Here is a 22,863-nt window from a genome sequence, read left to right as displayed (position 1 = left end):
CAAAAATGTTCACACTGCTTTTTGTCGGCGCTAGACTCGTCGCAGGTTATGTACTTCTAAATTGGTATCTCAATCTACCAAGATGAAAAAGCTCTGCCAAATTGCATGAAAAAATTGTCATCGTGACTGGTGAGTTGGTTCGTTATAAAACAATTTGTGACACTTGAGGTGAGTAATTATTCTGCATCATCATGTACAGTCAGTTAGTGACCGATCTAATGTTATGTACCGTTATTATTGGTGGTAAAATGAGACTGATTCTACATGACTTTGCGCAATACATTTTCTTGGAATGTAATTTATTGTACATTATTATATATTTTGCAATGGACATGAACTTGAGATCTGTGTGGGTGTGTCCTCTCCAGGATCTAACACTGGCATTGGGAAAACGACAGCATTAGATCTGTGCAGGAGAGGTGCGAGGGTTATAATGGCCTGTCGAGATAAGCAGAGGGTAGAAGCTGCCATCAGTGACATAAGAAAGGTGTCAGAATCAATATTCATTGATATGTCTCGCATGACACTGTCTGGTAAACAGTGAAAATACTGCAGTTACATATCCTTGAATGAGGATGGCGCAAGTGGATCATACATGGATGATATTACTGTAATTCCATATCACTCAGTCATGTTCACATTTCCTCACACATTGTTTGTCCCTCTCATTCACATTTGACAGATAGATAGTTATGCTCTGGTCACTTTAGCTGATCCATCTTTAAGCTTCACCATGTCAGATTATTTTTTACATTTTGAAAAAAATGATTTGTTAGCAACTCCCCTACAGACTCGGGAGAGGCAAAGGTCAAGAGCCATGCATCCTCCAAAACGCAACCCTGCCAAGCCGCTTCTTGACACACTGCTCGCTCAACCTGGAAGCTAGCCGCAGCAATGTGTCAGAGGAAACACTGTCCAGCTGGCAACCAGGGTCAGCTTGCAGGTGCCCGGCCTGCCACAAGGAGTCACTAGAGCATGATGGGAAAAGGAAATCCCAGCCAGCCAAACACTCCCCTAACCCGGACAACTGTGTGCCACATCATGGGTCTCCTGGTCACAGCCAGCTCTGACACAGCCTGGTATCGAACCCAGGTCTGTAGTTACGCCTCAAGCACTGCGATGCAGTGCCTTAGACCGCTGCGCCACTCGGGAGGCCATGTCAGAAAGTCATTGACGGTTTATTAGACTCTATTAAGTGAGGGACACACAGAGCATCTGACTGGTCATTCTTTTCTCTCAGAAGACTGGTAACAATGAGGTTGTGTTCATGGAGCTGGACCTTCGAATCCTCCAGTCTGTGCGATCCTTTTCTGAGAGCTTCCTGAAGTCTGAATCTAGACTAGAAATTCTTATCAACAACACTGGTGAGTCATGTATTGCTCTGGGTCCAGTTTTGAGTGTGATATTTGTTTCACATAGCATTATATTGAACAACTGATATTGCTGCATGTTGCATCCTCCCTCGAGCAGAGCAAATGTCAATGGATAATATGGCTGGTTGGTTTCTTAATAAATATACACTGAGTGTACAAACCATTAAGAACACCTTCTCTTTCCTTGACACTGACCAGGTGAATCTAGGGGAAAACATTGATCCCTTATTGATGTCAATTGTTAAATCCACTTCAATCAGTGTAGATCAGTGGTTCCCAAACGTATTATAGTCCCGTACCCCTTCAAACATTCAACCTCCAGCTGTGTACCCCCTCTAGCACCAGGGTCAGCGCACTCTCAAATATTGTTTTTTGCCATCATTGTAAGCCTGCCACACACACACTATATGATACATTTATTAAATATAATATTGAGTGTGAGTTTTTGTCACAACCCGGCTTGTGGGTAGTGGACCAGAGCACAAATAATAATATAATAATCAATAATTTTGCTCTTTATTTAACCATTTTACATATAAAAACGTATTTGTTCATCGAAAATTCGGAATAACTCACCACAGGTTGATGAGAAGGGTGTGCTTGAAAGGATGCACATAACTCAATGTTGGGTTGTATTGGAGAGAGTCTCAGTCTTAAATCATTTCCCACACACAGTCTGTATTTAGTTGTCATGCTAGTGAGGGCCGAGAATCCACTCTCACATAGGTATGTGGCTGCAAAGGGCATCAGTGTCTTAACAGCGCAATTTGTTAAGGCATAATATTCTGAGCGCAGCCCAATCCAGAAATCTGGCAGTGGCTTCTGATTAAACTCAATTTTAACAGAACCGCTTGTTGCAATTTCGATGAGGCTCTCTTGTTCAGATATCGGTAAGTGGACTGGAGGCAGGGCATGAAAGAGATAACGAATCCAGTTGTTTGTGTCGTCCGTTTTGGGAAAATACCTGCGTAATTATGCACCCAACTCACTCAGGTGCTTCGCTATATCACATTTGACATTGTCCGTAAGCTTGAGTTCATTTGCACACATACAATGATGGAAAGACGGGTGTGTTGTCCTTGTTAATGCAGACAGAGAAGAGCTCCAACTTCTTAATCATAGCCTCAATTTTGTCCCGCACATTGAATATAGTTGTGGAGAGTCCCTGTAATCCTAGATTCAGATCATTCAGGTGAGAAAAAACATCACCCAGATAGGCCAGTCGTGTGAGAAACTCGTCATCATGCAAGCGGTCAGATAAGTGAAAAATGATGGTCAGTAAAGAAAACTTTAAGCTCGTCTCTCAATTTAAAAATCCTTGTCAATACTTTGCCCCTTGATAACCAGCGCACTTCTGTATGTTGTAAAAGTGTTACATGGTCATTGCCCATATCATTGCATAGTGCAGAAAATACATGAGAGTTCAGGGGCCTTGCTTTAACAAAGTTAACCATTTTCACTGTAGTGTCCAAAATGTCTTTCAAGCTGTCAGGCATTCCCTTGGCAGCAAGAGCCTCTCGGTGGATGCTGCAGTGTACCAAAGTGGCGTCAGGAGCAACTGCTTGCACGTGCGTTACCACTCCACTATGTCTCCCTGTCATGGCATCAGTACAGATAACAAAATGAGCAGCAGCTACGTTTGGCTACATACGGACCGTTAGTGGAATTCCCGAAAGAGAGTAACGGATAATGTGATTGGATGTTAATTATTTGACTAGGCTACCTGTATTTGACATTTGTTGTTTATTCGCTGAACACTAGATGGTTTCATTTTATTTTTTTGGCAGTGAAACGAGGCTACTCAGGTGAGAAAAAAACCTCACCCAAATGTATAGCCCCTTTGGAAAATATAAATGGACTGTTTGAAAATTTGAAGAATTAAAAAATATATATATAAAAAAATGTGATTTTATTTGGTGTACCCCGACGGCATTGCTCGTACCCGGGGGAATGACTGGATCGCACAAACGTCACCTGTTACAGCCTGCACCCAGGTCAATGCTTCAACACTTTTTAGCATCTAAGCAATCCCGCCTGGTGTGTCAGGGCTCTACAGTGCTACCAAACAGTACATATTTGGCTTTTGTAGAATTGCTCAGAAAGTGACTTTTTGGACCTGAATGCCAAAACATTCAAGAGATAAAAGTTCTGAAAATTGACCTATTTGACATACCCCACCATATCATGGGACATCGGTCTTCATCATTGTAAAAATATTACAATTGAGATTGATATAATTTAAAAGCTTACAAACAGGGTTGTCAAAATATTTGTTAATTTCTTGAAAAAAAATTAAATAAAGATGTAATTTTTTAAACGTCAACAATCTAAAAATGCATTGTCGCTTGGACCCTATTTTATGTTGACTGAGGTTTTTGTGTTGTGCCCGCCCTCGGTTGAGACACAACACCCACTGGGCACACGCTATAAGGGCACAAGGCGAGACCCAGATGCAGACACAGGAGGAAGATGGTTAGGGTTAGAGTCCAATATGTTAATTAACAATCGAAAAGGGGTAGGCAAGAGAATGGTTGTGGACAGGCAAAAGGTCAAAACCAGTTCAGAGTTCCAGAGGTACAGAATGGCAGGCAGGCTCAAGGTCAGGGCAGGCAGAATGGTCAGGCAGGCGGGAATGGAGTCCAGAAAAACAGGCAAAAGTCAAAACCGGGAGGACTAGTAAATGAGAATCGAAAAGCAGGTGCACGGGAAAAACATGCTGGTTGACTTGAACATACAAGACGAACTGGCACAGAGAGACAAGAAACACAGGGATAAATACACCAGAGAAAATAAGCGACACCTGGAGGGGGTGGAGATGATCACAAGGACAGGTGAAACAGATCAGGGCGTGACACACACTGGTTGAATCAACATTGTTTCCACGTTATTTCAATTAAATGACATTGAACCAACCTGGAATAGACGTTGAATTGACGTCTGTGCCCAGTGGACATGCTCTTAAACAGAGAGGGGGTGTCATGTTTTGGCTGATACATGTGCTAAAATGGGAATCAAATGGAAATGTCAACTTTCAAATGGTACCACAAAGATGGTTGGAGGTCCACAAATCAGGGAATGTTTATTGAATGAGAATATCTGTTGTTTGAATGAATTATATTTCAATGATTGAAATGACACCCACCATGTATTCAATAGCATGTTGTTTCTCAACCAATGGCAGGCACACTACAAACACCTTAGATGATGTAAAGTAGGATCTAAACTACAACATATGCAAATATGAAAAAAAGTTCTGAGTTTACAGGTTTTTAGATAATTTAATGTTAAAGGTAAAAAAAAAAAGAAATGCCAATGTTTCAAGAAATTATAAAATAGTTTGACAACCCTGTTTGTAAACTTTTAAAACATATCAAACTCAACCTTTATTATTTTCCAGTGACGAAGAAATGGATGTCTCATCATATGGTGGGGTATGCAAAATGTTTCAACTTTAAGCACCTCTATCTCCTAAAGGATTTGGCATTCAGGTCCAAAATGTTACTTTCTGACCACTTCTTCCATGGTCAAACTTGTATGGCAAGTTTTGTTTAAATGAGGTAAATAGAACTGAGGCTAACATGTGGATCCTATAGCTCCTCCCACCAGCCTCTGGTGAAAAGTTCAATAAAGGAAATTAAAAAACACACCATACCATCTTTGCCTCTGTTAATGTATTGTCTACACAACATTCAGAGATAGCTATTACTAAAATAAACCTGTTGGTTTACCTTGGGAAGTGACAGTTTAGCCTGTCTGGGCGAGGTGGGACGCTAACCACATTGTCCGATTTCAAAAAGGCTTTACAGCGAAAGCAAAACATTAGATTATGTCAGGATAGTACCCTGCCAAAAATAATCACACAGCCATTTTCAAAGCAAGCATATATGTCACAAAAACCAAAACCACAGCTAAATGCAGCACTAACCTTTGATGATCTTCATCAGATGACACTCCTATGACATTATGTTATACAATACATGCATGTTTTGTTCAAACAAGTTCATATTTATATCAAAAACCAGCTTTTTACATTAGCATGTGATGTTCAGAACTAGCATGCCCACCGCAAACTTCCGGTGAATTTACTAAATTACTCATGATAAACGTTCACAAAAAACATAATTATTTTAAGAATTATAGATTCAGAACTCCTTTATGCAATCGCGGTGTCAGATTTTAAAATAGCTTTTCGGCGAAAGCACATTTTGCAATATTCTGAGTACATAGCTCAGCCATCACGGCTAGCTATTTTGACACCCGCCAAGTTCGGGGCTCACTAAACAAAAATTGGATTACCTTTGCTGTTCTTCGTCAGAATGCACTCCCAGGACTTATACTTCAACAACAAATGTTGTTTTGGTTCCAAATAATCCATAGTTATATTCAAATAGCTCCGTTTTGTTCGTGCGTTCAGGTCACTATCCGAAGGGTGAAGCGCGAGTGCATTTCGTGACAAAAAAATAAAAAATATTCCTTTACCGTACTTCGAAACATGTCAAACGCTGTTTAAAATACATTTTTATGCAATTTTTCTCGTAAAATAGCGATAATATTCCAACCGGGTGACGTTGTATTCATTCAAAGGCTGAAAGAAAAAAATAAATAAAAATTGAATTCTCATGAACGCGCATCTCCAGTGTCACTGTCCCCAGGCTGACCACTCACAAATTCTCCTGCTGTTCTTCGCCCAGAGACAGCAGACACCCCATTCCACTTTCTGGCACCTTCTGAGAGCCAATGTAAGCCTTAGAAAATGTCACGTTACAGCAGAGATGCTGTATTTTCGATAGAGATGCAACAGAAGGACAACAAATTGTTAGACAGGGCATGTATGGAATCTTCTCAGGTTTTGGCCTGCCATATGAGTTCTGTTATACTCACAGACACCATTCAAACAGTTTTAGAAACTTTAGAGTGTTTTCTATCCAAATCTACTACTTATATGCATATTTTCGTTTCTGGGCAAGAGTAGTAACCAGTTTAAATCGGGTATGTTTTTTATCCGGCCGTGCAAATACTGCCCCCTAGCCCCAACAGGCTTTAGAGATGCTTTGGTAGGTATTTTGAGTCTGTCTAAGGCTGTGTTTACACAGGCAGCCCAATTAGAATCTTTTTCCCAATTGACCCTTTGCTAAGCCCCGCCCCCCTTGGTTACTGTTGCAACCTCGGACAAGATGTTCCCAGGAAGCCCAATTCCCCCTTCTAATCAGACTACCCCATGCTAATCAGGAAACAGATTTTTCACTTCTCTCATTGACTTCTCAAACCCCAAACCCCCGGGCCTGGTCTGCTTGATCTGTTTTGCAAGCACTCCCGGAAGTCTCGCAATGTTGCGCCTCTGGGTTTAAAATAAAAATATATATGATGTTTTATTGTCACATACCGCATAGGTGCGGTGAAATGTGTTGCTTTACAGGGTCAGCCATAGTAGAACGGCACCCCTAGAGAAAATTAGGGTTAAGTGCCTTGCACAAGGGCATATTTTTCAGCTTTATTGAAACCAGTGATTTTTCGGTTGCTGGACCGATGTTCTAACAGCTAGGCTATCTGCCGCCCGTTTAAAAATGCTGTGCTTTCAAATGTTTCAAACGTGAGTTTGTCCGAGGTGATTGGACTCGACGACAGTTGCTAGCTGCGATTGGTTGCCCAAAATTTTGGTGCGTGGCTTAGCGAAGGGTCAAGAGCAGATCTGATAGGTCAAAAGACCAATTATTGGGAAAAGATAAGAATTTCATGTTTCAGAGTTCACTGAGTGCCCTGTCAGGGTGAAACAGGTTAATGTAGCGAGGATCAAGGCTGTCGATCAGGTCTCCTATGTGGAGGCAGTGAAAATTGTTGAAGGAGAGAGTAGATATGACGAAGCTATGGCAGTGGATGACCAGCAGCCTGTTGATGTCATTCAGCAGATAAAAGATCCTGAAATACTAATGCTGAAGAGGATGGATTTTGTTGCGTTCATTGCTCAGGTGATTAATTGTAAGGACAAACTAATAAAAATCGAAGAAATTGGATATCATCGTGAAAGCAGCAAAAAGGTTCTTGGATCTGAAACATTGCAGATGGCTTCCAGTTGAAGCTCGCATCTGCTACAAGACCATGGTGCTTGCCTACGGAGCTGTGAGGGGAACGGCACCTCCGTACCTTCAGGCTCTGATCAGTCCCTACACCCAAAGAAGGGCACTGCGTTTATCCACCTCTGGCCTGCTCGCCTCCCTACCTCTGCGGAAGCACAGTTCCCGCTCAGCCCAGTCAAAATTGTTCGCTGCTCTGGCACCCCAATGGTGGAACAAGCTCCCTCACGACGCCAGGACAGCGGAGTCAATCACCACCTTCCGGAGACACCTGAAACCCCACCTCTTTAAGGAATACCTGGGATAGGATAAAGTAATCCTTCTAACCCACCCCCCCCACCCTCCCCCCTCCTCCAAAAAATATATAGATGTACTATTGTAAAGTGGTTGTTCCACTGGATATCATAAGGTGAATGCACCAATTTGTAAGTCGCTCTGGATAAGAGCGTCTGCTAAATGACGTAAATGTAAATGGAATACTGTCAGAAGATACTCCCCCCTCTCAGGCCCCAAAACCTGCGTAGGGATCTGAGTAGACATTTGAAACTGACTGAAGGAGTACATTGATTTGAGTTTTTATTGTTATTTTGGGGGGCTTAGACAATATGAGCTTAAGCATATTATGAGTATTTTTTTTCACCCTTCCCCTATTCCCTTTTTTTACTGTGTTAAAGTTTCTCCGTTTTTACCCCACCCAGTAGGTGGCGGGAATACACCTCTTTGGATTTAGACTGCCAATAGAAATTCAAAGAAGTAGAATAAGATCAGAATTAGGCTGCCTGTGTAAATGCAGCCTATGTGTAGCCTGTAGGCGAAACATTACATTAGATGAGATTAGATTTTATGATGTGAGATTTTGTGGGTGGTGGGAACATCCTGAAAATGTGTTGCTTTTCCTAATAATTTTTAACAGATATGTATTAAAGTCCAACTCAATGCTGGAAATGTGGATATCTGTTCCATTCAGTTTAAGTTTAAGCTTTTGGCAGTAGGTGAAAAGTCAAATTTGTAGTGCAGAGATTCAATAGAGTTAAAATTTTGGCAGGTATGCCGAGTCTTTAAGTGCACCCTGTAGGCTACTAGTGAAATGTACGTTTGATGAAAAGTCTACAAGGCTTTACACAGCAGACTAGATAGGCCTATTCATTATTGTTCTCAACACCAGGTGAGATACGTAATACCCTGCTGAGTTCGAGAAGCCTAGATTACAAAACCAAGGCCTACTTTTTGCTACATGCATGTAGACTCGCCTGAGTCCAGATTTAGGAGACATCCGCACACAATGCGTCCCTGACCACCTCCTGGTCAGCCAGATTTGAACACAATCAGACCTCAGACCACAATGCAAATTTTGTGCGTCTAGATCTTTTCAATGTGATGATAAGTCGCAGAAGTGTAGACACGGTCAGGCAGGTTGTGTCAGTGTGGTGTTGCCGAAAACGAGGAGAGACAAACGAGGAGGAAATGGTGGAAGCGGAGGTCGAATTTGAGTCTGATGGCGCTAGCAAAAATGGGAGTGACAAAACTGATAAAAATACTGGATGGAGTACTGTCGCTAAAGATCAGATAAAGAGAGCTAAAATTACAGTGGAAAACGAGTCAGTATGTAGTGGGAGTGCGGTTTATTGATAAGAAGATGTACCTGGGGGATCCGTTTGATGTTTCAAGGATGGTAAAGAAAGCATTGGGTCTGGGGAGTCCATGAGGGTAACCAGAAGTGGAATTGTTTTGACGTTCTGTGTATTGGAACATCAAAAGGAGCACGCGTTGGGCCACACCAGAATGATGGAGAAAGGGGTGACTTGCTTCAATTTTCAGAGCAGGGCACCAATTAAGGGAGTGATTTCTGGGGTCAGTGGGGAAGTTGAGGTTGAGACGATGAAGAGAAATTCCTGGAGTAGTAGGTGTTCGTTGGTTGTCTCGTATGGTCAGTGGAAGAAAGGAGGATAGTATGTCTGTGCAACTGTTTTTAGATGAGGAGTCTCTTAAGATGGGCGATATGAATTATTGTGTGAGAGCATTTGTTCCCAGGGTATTGCAATGTACAAACTGTAAAGCGTTTGGACATGTATCAAGTGTTTTTAGGAAACTGGATATGACTGATCATTTTGCTAAGATAGAAGAGGACAACGAATTTTGGAATTGTGGTGGGGAACATGCACGAGTCCCCTGAGTGCCCTCTTAAGGTGAAAAAGGAAGAGATCGCCAGGCGAAGCACTGTGTCTCCTAGGCGGCGAAAAGAGTGAAAGAAAGTGGGAGTGTGTTGGTCGTCATGGTGGAGGCTCTGCAGTCTTGTGCTGTGGGTGCCATTCGCCAAGTGCAGGATCTAGAAACCCTCAGAGTCCTAGTGAAAAAATACTTACTGTGTATTTGAATTACTGCGGTTTACTTCTTATTTGTTGTGTGATGTTCTTCTTCCTCCTCTTTTTATTTTCTGCATCCAGTAGTGGGGAGCAATCAACCTTTTCAGGTTGTAGTCAGCTATAAAAAACCCACATAAGAAGAACAGGTTGTGTCAGGTACACTAAGACCATGGATATACTGACAAGATACATGTCTCTCCTCCCTAAATATGGGAGACGTTGTCCACAAAGCGGCGCAGAGGGCTGTCCAGCTCCCGCTTATCCTTTCTTTGAATTGGTGGATACATCTCATTATTGTAATCCCATTTTTAAATATTCGATGAGGGTTGTTGACGTCAATCACCTGTATTAAATGGAGAGAGATACTATGCTACTAGCCCTAATGCCATGAGCCATCTGGAAACATTTCCGATAAAGTGTTTTTTCTCAAGCTTGCCGGGATGTCACGTGTCAGTACACTTGTACATTCAACAAATTTGGGGTTCAGCTAGGGTTCTTCTAAGATCCTCAAAGTTCTTTGAAGAACCTTAGGGTTCTTGGCACTGAAAATGGCCCCCAAAAGGTTCTACCTCTTCAATAAATATCCCATAGGCCTCTACATTATGGACAAGGTATGTGTATGAAAACCATGACCAAAACAGTTTTCTTCATTCACATTCACCACAAAAACCAAGGTATGAATTCTGTCATGTGCATGTTTTGTTAATCATCTGTACAATTACTATTTTTTGGATTCACGGACATCACCCTCCCTACACCTCTGATGAATATAACAGAAAACCTGTTCTATGACCATGCACTGCAAAATCATTCTGGTTATGGATACAGAGAACATAAACACATTAATATCACCACACCAGAGGATATACCCATTGGACTTGCTGGGAGTTTACCTCATATTTGGATTTTTTTTATTCTGCTTTGTCACTAAAATCATAATAAACACTGAAAACTAAAATATTGTGTTATTGTTGTTATGTGTATTATTATTATTATTAATAAAACTAATAACTGGGGAGGGGGGGTAGTTAAAAAATTAACCCCAAAGGGTTCTTCAAAAGGTCCGTTGAGGATCCATTAAAAGGTGTTCCCCCTCTGTTTAAATTTGAAGAACCCCTAAAGGATACTCCAGGAACCTTTTATTTTTAGAGTGTAACAATTTAAGGATTAAGTCATTTATATTAGATAAACCTCACGAAGAAAATAAGCCATTCATTTTTTGTCGACCAAATTCGACACTCTCATTGACCTTAATTCAAAGACTCCTTGCTTGGTGGGAAAACAACGAAAAAATGCCCCCTGCTGGAGAACGACATATTTTCCGCCGATTTGGTCCTCTCTCTTCCTCTTCCTTTCTGCTACGACGCAATTGTATAGATCTCTAGAAGTAAATGGGGAAACGCATCAACACCGGTTTGGTCAGAATATTTTACGGTGATCAATTGGAAGCAGGGAACCGGTGGGACAGGTAGCTCTGGCAGGTAACCTAACAAAAAGCCTGCTCCGCAACTAACTATGTTATATTCACTGGTTGCATTTCCACGAGCAGAGTTTGAGTCGGGACACCAACGACCGTGCAAAAAAACATAATGTTACCTTTACTAGTTGCAGCTGGTGTTGTAGTTGCAGTGTATATTCTCCTTGTTAAAACTATTTTCAAAAGCTCCAAATTTAAAGGAAATGCAGCGATGGCAGGGAAGACTGTAATAGTAACAGGTAAGTTTGTTAGCCTTTAAACATGTTTGACTGCTTTGTAAACATGTTGGACTGCTTTGTAAGTCTGATAACATTTTGGATATTTACCTAAATAATACATTCATTTGGTGTTGTCTGTCTCATGCTTTCTATGATGTTTTTATTTTGGGTTTTTAATCAGGTTTGTTTTGCCTCTGGAACTCCGAATGGTATTTTGATATTTTATGTGCCCTGAGTCAATGTCTTGTTCTACCTATAGGTGGCAACACTGGCATTGGGAAAGCCACTGCTCTGGAGCTTGCCAGGAGGGGTGCAAGAGTAATCATGGCATGCCGAAACCAAGAGAAAGCCGAACTTGCTATAAGTGATATAAAAAGGGTACAAGAATCTTATAAAAATCAATAATTCCACATTTGTATTCGAATATTCATTAGTGAGATGTAACGTTATCATTTAAAAATATTGTATGCCTGTAAATATCAGACCTGGATTCAAATACTGTTAAGGGTATTTCAATTACTTTCAAAGGCATTTGGAATATTTCAATACAAGAAAATAAGGTCTGGCAAATATAGGCCTAACAAATAGTGATTTCAGGAGACAGGCAGCACTGATGTGGTGTACATGCAGTTGGACCTGGGGAGCCTTCAGGCAGTGCGTTCTTTCACCGAGACCTTCCTGAAGACCGAGGCTAGACTGGATCTTCTCATTAACAATGCTGGTTAGTGGTCATATTTTTTTTTCTCTTAATATTATTCAAAAGAAAACATGAGTAGAAAAAGGCTATTGAACCTTCTGTGGTCTCTCCTTCAGGTCTGGTGGCGGATGGGCGCACTGCTGACGGCTTTGGTATTGAGTTTGGGGTCAACCACCTTGGCCACTTCCTGCTGACCTGTCTGTTGCTGGACCGCCTGAAGGAGGGCACTGGGGGCCGTGTAGTCACACTGGGCTCCATGGCCTATCGCTGGGGCAACATCGACTTTGATGCCCTTATCACTAATAAACACCTGGGCACTGGGAGGTACAGCTGGCAGTTCTTCCACGCGTACTGCAACAGCAAACTGTGCAATGTTCTCTTCAACCACGAGCTGGCCAAGAGACTGAAGGGTACCAATGTCACTTGCTACAGTGTTCACCCAGGTTGGTCATTTCCTTCAAGATTATTAAATGGTATATCTGTCACTATGAACCACAGTGAGTCCTGATACACTCTACACATCCTAGGATACATGCTAAGGTTATTTGTTTTCCTGTGTTGGATCATTGAAAGTTCACCTGTATTCTTTTTCTTAACCTATTATGTTTTGCCCCCTGTAGGAGTAGTGAAAACAGAGCTATCCCGAAACTGCAGCCTGTGGCAGAGATTCATCATCGAGCCAATAGCTAGACTGTTGTTCCTGGATCCAGAATCCGGTGCCCAGACTACTCTCCACTGTGCCCTCCAGGAGGGTATCGAGCCCCTGAGTGGACGCTACTTCTTCTGCTGTGCGCCGCAGGACGTGGTTGCCAAAGGCAAAGACGACGCTGTGGCCAAGAAGTTGTGGGAAGTTAGTGAACGGCTGAGCGGCCTGTTCTAGGAAAAAGCTGCACTGTTACACTGCTTTTGATTTGGCGGTTTTTAGACTGCTTTTGATTTGGTGGTTTACAGATCTGGGGAAAAACGCTCATTGAACACTCATCAAAATGGATCAATGTGACAGGAAACTGCTCGTACATTAGCTGATCTCCTCTTTCACTACACCATTGATGTTGGTGACATCCTGTTTGTGGTGTGTCTTGTATTGACGATGATCAGTATGTAGTAAGTGTGCCAGTTCAAAGTCTAAAGACTTAGGAAGCTCTTGTAGAAACTGTTTGACTTATTATAATAAAAAGATTCCAAGTGATTGGTTTCCTTAGGCTTTGACTTATTGTTGCCATCACTGTATTTTCAAATAGAATAGAGCTCTCTATCGGATATGAAATGGTGACAAATTCCAGCATGTAACCGAACTAGTGATTGTATTGGGCCTATGCATATAGTGTAATTAGACTGCATTCTCTAGCTTGTGTAACTTTTATTGGAGCTTCTGTAAAGAAAAACGTATTGACTATTAGACCCCCTCTGGTCTCATGATGAGGCCTTGCCCGAGACTTCAAAATCAGTTGCCCTAGTGACATTGTATTCCTTGACACCAGAGGCATTTGCTTGGGTGTGACGAAGTGACTGGCGCACTGAAAGAACAACCTTCACACACCCGTCACCTTAATCTTTGCATGAGACTGTGTATCAGCAGTCAGACAGGTCACACCAGTTTCTCAGAACAGCTCTCTGAACCTTGGCCTCATTGTCTCCAAGTGCTCTCATCACTTAACTACTCAACAATGTGGTTTAAGCACCTGCTGCAGCAAGGCCTGCCTTTGTCTGCTGGGATGGGTGAGATGATAGGGCCTTGTCAAATGTTTTCACTGTCAATCATTCTATCAACTATTGCCTACACAACTGTATTTTGTTGACTTTGCCTAAGGCACATACAGAGTGGGGTAAAAAGGAGTTCCAGTTCTCTTCCCCCTCCATTTTGAACTTGCTACAAAAGGACATGAAATTACAGGAGCTCTTCTCTCTGAATGAGTTTAAAGCTAGGGTAAAAACTGTGGTTGACAATGAAGCAGTGGTGGAAAAAGTACTTAATTGTCATACTTGAGTAAAAGTAAAGATACTTTCATAAAAACATTACTCAAGTAAAAGTGAAAGTCACCCAGTAAAATACTACTTGAGTAAAAGTCTAAAAGTATTTGGTTTTAAATCTACTTAAGTATCAAAAGTAAATATAATTGCTAAAAAATATACTTAAGTATCAAAAGTAAAAGTATAAATCATTAAACATTCCTTATATTAAGCAAACCAGCAAGATTTCATTTAAAATTTTTTTCATTTACAGATAGCCAGAAGCACATTCCAACACTCACACATAATTTACAAACTAAGCATTTGTCTTTAGTGAGTGTGCCAGATCAGAGGCTGTAAGGATGACCAGGCATGTTCTCTTGATAAGTGCATGAATTGGACAATGTTTCTGTCCTGCTAAGTATTCAAAATCTGCTAAGCATTCAAAATGTAACAAGTACTTTTGGGTGTCACTGAAAATGTAAGGAGTAAAACATACATACATTTATTTAGGAATGTTGCAGAGTAAAAGTTGTAAAAAAAATATGAATAGTAAACTACAGATACCCCAAAAACTACTTAAGTAGTACTTTAAAGTATGTTTACTTAAGTACTTTACACCACTGCAATGAAGTGGGGCTATCAATGTTTTGATGCATCACACCTCCCCAAATAACTTTTGTCTGTTCAATGTGTACATTTATGTTTTTAAACTGTAGTGTTTTATGTTGTAAAAATGTGTTTTAAACTTTGCTGCTATTTTGGCCAAGTCTCTCTTGAAACATTTATGTTTATCTCAATGAGACTAACCTGGAAAAATAAAGGTAAAATAAATAACATTGAACGGTAAAATAAGATTATCTTCTGTGAGGCATGCTTACCCCAAAGTGTAATAATACAACTGAAAAACACTAGATTGATTTAATTTTAACCAAAATTACAATTTAAAAAACGATTTGTGGCGACTAAACGTATGTACATGCAATATCATAAATGGACACTAGAGGATAGTGTTGAATCTCGTAGTAGGCATTTTCACCATAAAGGATGAAGAAAAAATATTGTTTACTTCCTGGAGGAGGCAGAGTCTTGAAAGCGTACAGACATGCTGGTTGGATAACAGTTCGTGTAAGTGATGACTGGTACTGGTCTGGATCTTCAGAAAAGTAAAACATCAAACTAATTAGCGTAATATGTTTAAATTTAGATAATATATTTTTTAAAGTTTAGTTTTCACGACGTTGTGTCCAGTGTGCATACCTTTAGTAGCTTTGGGACACCCGATGATGTCCCAAAGCAAAATTTTTGGCAAGCTGGTTGGTAAGCATGCCTTGCTGGATGCTTGATGCTGAAGGAAATCTGCCTACCTGATGGTAGAGGTAAAAGTGTATTTATTTTATAGCTATCATCCAGCATCCTATAAGCTGACTGTCCAATCTCAGTTGCTAGAGCCATTCATGTCTTCTCAATTAATAAACATGGCAACTTGGAATTTGGCTTATAAGTGCAACAGGATGTTTGTCCACAGTAGACTGTTGACTTTTGTGTCAGTCAGACATGAAAGTGGGCTCTCACTCTGCATCCTACCATTCCAAGTACGACAGAACAAAAATCTGGTGTTAAACAAATCAAAATCTATTTTAAATTCTTCAAAGTAGCAATCCTTTGCCTTGATGACAGCTTTGCACACTCTTGGCATTCTCTCAACCAGCTTCACCTGGAATGCTTTTCCAACAGTCTTGAAGGAGTTCCCACATATGCTGAGCACTTGTTGGCTGCTTTTCCTTCACTCATCCCAAACTATCTCAGTTTGCTTGAGGTCGGGGGATTGTGGAGGCCAGGTCATCTGATGCAGCACTCGTTCACACTCCTTCTTGGTCAAATATCCCTTCCACAGCCTGGAGGTCTGTTGGGTCATTGTCCTGTTGAATAACAAATCATAGTCCCACTAAGCGCAAACCAGATGGGATGCCGTATCGATGCAGAATGCTGTGGTAGCCATGCTGGTTAAGTGTGCCTTAAATTCTAAATAAATCACTGACAGTGTCACCAGCAAAGCACCCCCACACATCCCACCTCCTCCTCCATGCCTCGCGGTGGGAACCGCATATGCAGAGATCATCCGTTCACCTACTCTGCTTTTCACAAAGACACGGCGGTAGGAACCAAAAATCTCACATTTGGACTCATCAGACCAAAAGACAGATTTCCACTGGTCTAATGTCCATTGCTTGTGTTTCTTGGCCCAAACAAGTATTTTCTTCTTATTGGTGTCCTTTAGTAGTGGTTTCTTTGCAGCAATTCAACCATGAAAGCCATGAAAGCCTGATTCAAGCAGTTTCCTCTGAACAGTTGATGTTGTGTCTGTTACTTGAACTCTGTGAAACATTTATTTGGGCTTATCCTCTGCAGCAGAAGGTACTCTGGGTCTTCCTTTCCTGTGGTGGTCCTCATGAGAGCCAGTTTCATCATAGTGCTTGATGGTTTCTGCCACTGCACTTGAAGAAACTTTCAAAGTTCTTGAAATTTTCCGTATTGCCTGACCTTCATGTCTTAAATTAATGATGGACTGTTTTTCTGAAATGTATTCCAGGTGACTACCTCATGAAGCTGGTTGAGAGAATGCCAACAGTGTGCAAAGCTATCATGAAGGCAAAGGGTGGCTACTTTGAAGAATCTCAAATCTCAAATATATTTTGAAATATATATATTTTTAAATGTAACACTTTTTTGGTTACTATATGTGTTACATCATAGTTTTGATGTCTTCACTATTATTCTACAATGTAGAAAATAGTAAAAATAAAGAAAAACCCCTGAATGAGTAGGTGTGTCCAAACTTTTGACTGGTACTGTATATAGAGCCAACTTTAAACATCGACTCTTAGGGTTTATTTATTTTTCATAGTCCTCACTAGCTGATGACCAGAGTCTGTTCTCTGCAGGTAAAGGTGGCACAAGGCTAGCAGCTCATTGGCACAGTGGAAGCTAAACCAGAGAACTCTCATGCTCCTGTCATGAAATGTTCCAATTTCCAGATGACCAAACCTACACTTTTGCTGATGGTTAAGTGTTTCCTGTCCTTCTCTCTGTGTGTGTGTTCATGGACCGTGTGTGTGTTTTAATTGCTTTGCACTTTCCTAAGTCCACCCTGCTGTGTCCTCACTCAGGTGGTGAAAGGGAAGACTTGTCCCGGGAGCCGCGTATGCATTGAGGCACTGCTAACCATCCTACCTCGCAGAGACCTGCACCCTCGCCTGGTGTCGAATCCCTCAATGTCTTTGTGGTACAGTATACCACTAGTCCCTCTGCATTCATCATCTCTGTGGTACATACCACTAGTCCCTCTGCATTAATCATCTCTGTGGTACAGTATACCACTAGTCCCTCTGCATTCATCGTCTCTGTGCTACAGTATACCACTAGTCCCTCTGCTTTCATCATCTCTGAAAAATAAGAGCGATGTAATACTTAATATACTGAACAAAACTATAAACGCAACATGCAACAATTTGAGATTTTACTGAGTTACAGTTCATATAAGCAAATCAGTCAATTGAAATGAATTCCTTACAGTGGGGGAAAAAAGTATTTGATCCCCTGCTGATTTTGTACATTTGCCCACTTACAAAGAAATGATCAGTCTATAATTTTAATGGTAGGTTTATATGAACAGTGAAAGACAGAATAACAACAAAAAAATCCAGAAAAACGCATGTCAAAAATGTTATAAAATGATTTGCATTTTAATGAGGGAAATAAGTATTTGACACCTCTGCAAAACATGACTTAGTACTTGGTGGCAAAACCCTTGTTGGCAATCACAGAGGTCAGACGTTTCTTGTAGTTGGCCACCAGGTTTGCACACATCTCAGGAGGGATTTTGTCCCACTGCTCTTTGCAGATCTTCTCCAAGTCATTAAGGTTTCAAGGCTGACGTTTGGCAACTTGAACCTTCAGCACCCTCCACAGATTTTCCATGGGATTAAGGTCTGAAGACTGGCTAGGCCACTCCAGGACCTTAATGTGCTTCTTCTTGAGCCACTCCTTTGTTGCCTTGGCCATGTGTTTTGGGTCATTGTCATGCTGGAATACCCATCCACGACCCATTTTCAATGCCCTGGCTGAGGGAAGGAGGTTCTCACCCAAGATTTGACAGTACATGGCCCCGTCAAATGATGCGGTGAAGTTGTCCTGTCCCCTTAGCAGAAAAACACCCCCAAAGCATAATGTTTCCACCTCCATGTTTGACTGTGGAGATGGTGTTCTTGGGGTCATAGACAGCATTCCTCCTCCAAACACGGCGAGTTGAGTTGATGCCAAAGAGCTCCATTTTGGTCTCATCTGACCACAACAATTTCACCAGTTGTCCTCTGAATCATTCAGATGTTCATTGGCAAACTTCAGACGGGCATGTATATGTATTCTTGAGCAGGGGGACCTTGCGGGCGCTGCAGGATTTCAGTCCTTCACGGCGTAGTGTGTTACCAATTGTTTTCTTGGTGACTATGGTCCCAGCTGCCTTGAGATCATTGACAAGATCCTCCCGTGTAGTTTTGGGCTGATTCCTCACCGTTCTCATGATCATTACAACCCCACGAGGTGAGATCTTGCATGGAGCCCCAGGCAGAGGGATATTGACAGTTCCTTTGTGTTTCTTCCATTTGTGAATAATCACACCAAATGTTGTCACCTTCTTACCAAGCTGCTTGGCAATGGTCTTGTAGCCCATTCCAGCCTTGTGTAGGTCTACAATCTTGTCCCTGACATCCTTGGCGAGCTCTTTGGTCTTGGCCATGGGGGAGAGTTTGGAATCTGATTGATTGATTGCTTCTGTGGACAGGTGTCTTTTATACAGGTAACAAGCTGCGGTTAGGAGCACTTCCTTTAAGAGTGTGCTCCTGATCTCAGCTCATTACCTGTATAAAAGACACCTGGGAGCCAGAAATCTTTCTGATTGAGAGGGGGTCAAATACTTATTTCCCTCATTAAAATGCAAATCAATTTATAACATTTTTAACATGCGTTTTTCCTTTTTTTTGTTTGTTATTCTGTCTCTCACTGTTCAAATAAACCTAACATTAAAATTATAGACTGATCATTTCTTTGTCAGTGGGTAAACATACAAAATCAGCAGGTGATCAAATTCTTTTCCCCCCCACTGTAGGCCCTAATCTATGGATTTCACATGACTGGGCAGGGGTGCAGCCATGAGTGGCCAATCAGAATATTTTTTTTCCCCACAAAAGGGCTTTATTACAGACCGAAATACTCCTCAGGTGCACCTGTGTAATGATCATGTTGTTTAATCAGCTTCTTGATATGTCACACCTGGCAGGTGGATGGATTATCTTGGCAAAGGAGAAATGCTCACTAACACAGATGTAAACAAATTTGTACACCAAATTTGATAGAATAAGCTTTATGTGCATTATTTCAGGTCATGAAACATGGGACCAACACTTTACATGTGTTTATATTTTTGTTCAGTATTTACACTACTGTTCAAAAGTTTGGGGTCACTTAAATTCAATTTAAAATATCATCAAATTGATCAGAAATACAGTGTAGACATTATTAATGTTGTAAATTACTATTGTAGCTGGAAACGGCAGATTTTTAATGCAATATCTACATAGGCGTACAGAGGCCCATTATCAGCAACCGTCACTCCTGGTGTTCCAATGGCACGTTGTGTTAGCTAATCCAAGTTTATCATTCTAAAAGGCTAATTGATCATTAGAAAACCCTTTTTCAATTATGTTAGCATTAGAGGTCGACCGATTCTGATTTTTTTCAACGCCGATACCGATCATTGGAGGACCAAAAAAAGCCGATTTTTATATATTTGTAATAATGACAATTACAACAATACTGAATGAACAATGAACACTTTTATTTTAACATAATACAATACATCAATAAAATCGATTTAGTCTCAAATAAATAATGAAACGTGTTCAATTTGGTTTAAATAATGCAAAAAGAAAGTGTTGGAGAAGAAAGTAAAAGTGCAATATGTGCCATGTAAAAAAGCTAACGTTTAAGTTCCTTGCTCAGAACATGAGAACATATGAAAGCTGGTGGTTCCTTTTAACTATGAGTCTTCAATATTCCCAGGTAAGAAGTTTTAGGTTGCAGTTATTATAGGACTATTTCTCTCCATACCATTTGTATTTCATATACCTTTGACTATTGGATGTTCTAATAGGTACTTTAGTATTGCCAGCCTAATCTCGGTAGTTGATAGGCTTGAAGTCATAAACAGCGCAATGCTTGAAGCATTGCGAAGAGCTGCTGGCAAACGCAGGAACATGCTGTTTGAATAAATGCTTACGAGCCTGCTCTTGCCTACCACCGCTCAGTCAGACTGCTCTATCAAATCATAGACTTAATTATAATATAATAACACACAGAAATATGAGCCTTAGGTCATTAATATGGTCAAATCCGGAAACTATCATTTCGAAAACAAAATGTTTATTCTTTCAGTGAAATATGGAACCGTTCCGTATTTTATCTAATGGGTGGCATCCATAAGTCTAAATATTGCAGTTACATTGCACAACCTTCAATGTTATGTCATAATTACTTAAAATTCTGGCAAATTAGTTCACAACGAGCCAGGCGGCCCAAACTGTTGCATATACCCTGACTCTGCATGCAATGAACGCAAGAGAAGTGACACAATTTCCCTAGTTTAATATTGCCTGCTAACATTAATTTATTTTAACAAAATATGCAGGTTTAAAAAATATACTTCTGTGTATTGATTTTAAGAAAGGCATTGATGTTTATGGTTTGGTACATTCGTGCAACGATTGTGCTTTTTTCGCAGATGCGCTTTTGTTAAATCATCCCCCGTTTGGCGAAGTTGGCTGTCTTTGTTAGGAAGAAATGGTCTTCACACAGTTCGCAACGAGCCAGGCGGCCCAAACTGCTGCATATACCCTGACTCTGTTGCACAGAACGCAAGAGAAGTGACACAATTTCCCTTGTTAAAAGAAATTCATGTTAGCAGGCAATATTAACTAAATATGCAGGTTTAAAAATATATACTTGTGTATTGATTTTAAGAAAGGCGTTGATGTTTATGGTTAGGTACACATTGGTGCAACGACAGTGCTTTTTTCGCAAATGCGCTTGTTAAATCACCCGTTTGGCAAACTAGGCTGGGATTCAATGATAAATGAACAGACACCGCATTGATTATATGCAACGCAGGACAAGCTGGATAAACTAGTAATATCATTAACCATGTGTAGTTAACTAGTGATTATGTTAAGATTGATTGTTTTTTATAAGATACGTTTAATGCTAGCTAGCACCTTACCTTGGCTCGTTGCTGCACTCGCATAACAGGTAGTCAGCCTGCCACGCAGTCTCCTCGTGGAGTGCAATGTAATCGGCCATGATTGGTGTCCAAAAATGCCAATTACCGATTGTTATGAAAACTTGAAATCGCCCCTAATTAATCGGCCATTCCGATTAATCGGTCGACCTCTAGTTAGCATAGCTGAAAACTGTTATTCTGATTTAAAGAAGCAATAAAACTGGCCTTCTTTAGACTAGTTGAGTATCTGTAGAATCAGCATTTGTGAGTTCGATTACAGGCTCAAAATGACCTGAGTTTCAGCATAAAGTTCTTTGATTCTGCCCATTTTGAGCCTTTAATCAATCCCACAAATGCTGATGCTCCAGATACTCAACTAGTCTAAAGAAGGCCAGTTTTATTGCTTCTTTAATCCTCACAACAGTTTTCAACTGTGCTAACCTAATTGCAAAAGGGTTTTCTAATGATCAATTAAACTTGGATTAACTAACACAATGTGCCATTGGAACACAGGAGTTATGGTTGCTGATAATGGGCCTCTGTACGCCTATGTAGATATTCTATAAAAATCTGTCGTTTCCAGCTACAATAGTAATATACAACATTAACAATGTCTACACTGTATTTCTGATCATTTTGATGTTATTTTAATGGACAAAGAATGTGGTTTTCTTTCAAAAACAAGGACATTTCTAAGTGACCCCAGACTGTTGAACGGTAGTGTATGATCTCACTCGGTGTGATTTATCCATACCCTTTCTTCCTCTCCTCCCCTCTGTGTTCTCCAGGCATCCTGCTACACTTACTCCTGTCGTCCTGTAGAGATGGCCATCGATGACCGACTAGACTACACAACTCAAGGTGTTTACTTTGGATGCCCTCCCAGGCACTCCTCCCAGGGCTTAATGACTGGATTTACTGCATCAATTAGCCATCAGGGTCTCTGAGAGGCCTGGCTGGCTGATCGATTGTTCTGTAGCAGCTGATGTCCCCTCGCCGTGCTGTTCTGCACTGCTCTGGACCATGCTAACTGCATGTCTGAATGTAAACCTAGTACAATGTAATTAAATTAAATAAAACATTTTCTACTCAAGGTTATTATTGGATTCTTTCTAATGTTTATTCACTTGAGATGTTAAGACTTTTGCATATGTGCATGTTGAATCCATAAAAAGACAAGGGTTTATGAGAATGTAGTGCCTGGCGAAAGAGCTACTGTTGTGCTGTTATCAGAATGGGTTAGGGGATCAGGTTCAGCAAAATTGATTGCCAATGCTGGTTTTGAGTAGGAAAGGAGGGGGGAATGGCCACAGTCTCTGGGCTATTGTTTCTGGTCAGTGACTGTTTCAAATTGATCATGGGAACAAGCGGCTGCTATTGA

The 22,863-nt window shown here is 40.8% G+C and overlaps 1 protein-coding gene and 1 long non-coding RNA gene across 4 annotated transcripts; both read left to right on the top strand.

Moving 5' to 3' along the window:
* On the top strand, nucleotides 1–13,388 carry LOC106603276 (dehydrogenase/reductase SDR family member 13). 3 transcript variants are annotated; one of them, XM_045717014.1, is made up of 5 exons: nucleotides 1–129; nucleotides 11,762–11,880; nucleotides 12,100–12,223; nucleotides 12,316–12,642; nucleotides 12,820–13,388. In XM_045717014.1, exons 2-5 carry the CDS (start codon nucleotides 11,827–11,829, stop codon nucleotides 13,077–13,079), a joined length of 765 nt encoding a protein of 254 aa, XP_045572970.1. In that variant the 5' UTR covers nucleotides 1–129; nucleotides 11,762–11,826; the 3' UTR covers nucleotides 13,080–13,388. The 3 variants fall into 3 exon arrangements, with proteins under 3 accessions (XP_045572970.1, XP_045572969.1, XP_014052187.1); XM_045717013.1 differs by lacking the exon at nucleotides 1–129 and adding an exon at nucleotides 11,138–11,288; XM_014196712.2 differs by lacking the exon at nucleotides 1–129 and adding an exon at nucleotides 11,138–11,523.
* A 1,838-nt stretch (nucleotides 13,389–15,226) lies between these two features.
* On the top strand, nucleotides 15,227–22,580 carry LOC106603404 (uncharacterized). The gene is made up of 3 exons (XR_001328412.1): nucleotides 15,227–15,277; nucleotides 17,320–17,435; nucleotides 22,271–22,580. It is a non-coding gene; the product is annotated as an uncharacterized lncRNA (long non-coding RNA).
* Nucleotides 22,581–22,863: the final 283 nt, after the last annotated feature.

Source organism: Salmo salar, chromosome ssa04, assembly GCF_905237065.1.
Source record: "Salmo salar chromosome ssa04, Ssal_v3.1, whole genome shotgun sequence".
Classification (NCBI taxonomy): Eukaryota; Metazoa; Chordata; class Actinopteri; order Salmoniformes; family Salmonidae; genus Salmo; species Salmo salar.
Note: the sequence above shows the minus strand (reverse complement) of the source record. Positions and strands in the feature narration are given on the sequence as shown.

What these genes read in the sequence shown, in the direction of transcription:
- LOC106603276 (XM_014196712.2), top strand. Translation starts at nt 11,397, where the DNA reads ATGTTACCTTTACTAGTTGCAGCTGGTGTTGTAGTTGCAGTGTATATT. An exon ending in CTATAAGTGATATAAAAAGG is followed by an intron (nt 11,881 to 12,099) that starts GTACAAGAATCT and finishes TAGTGATTTCAG; the next exon opens with GAGACAGGCAGCACTGATGT. An exon ending in TCTTCTCATTAACAATGCTG is followed by an intron (nt 12,224 to 12,315) that starts GTTAGTGGTCAT and finishes TCTCTCCTTCAG; the next exon opens with GTCTGGTGGCGGATGGGCGC.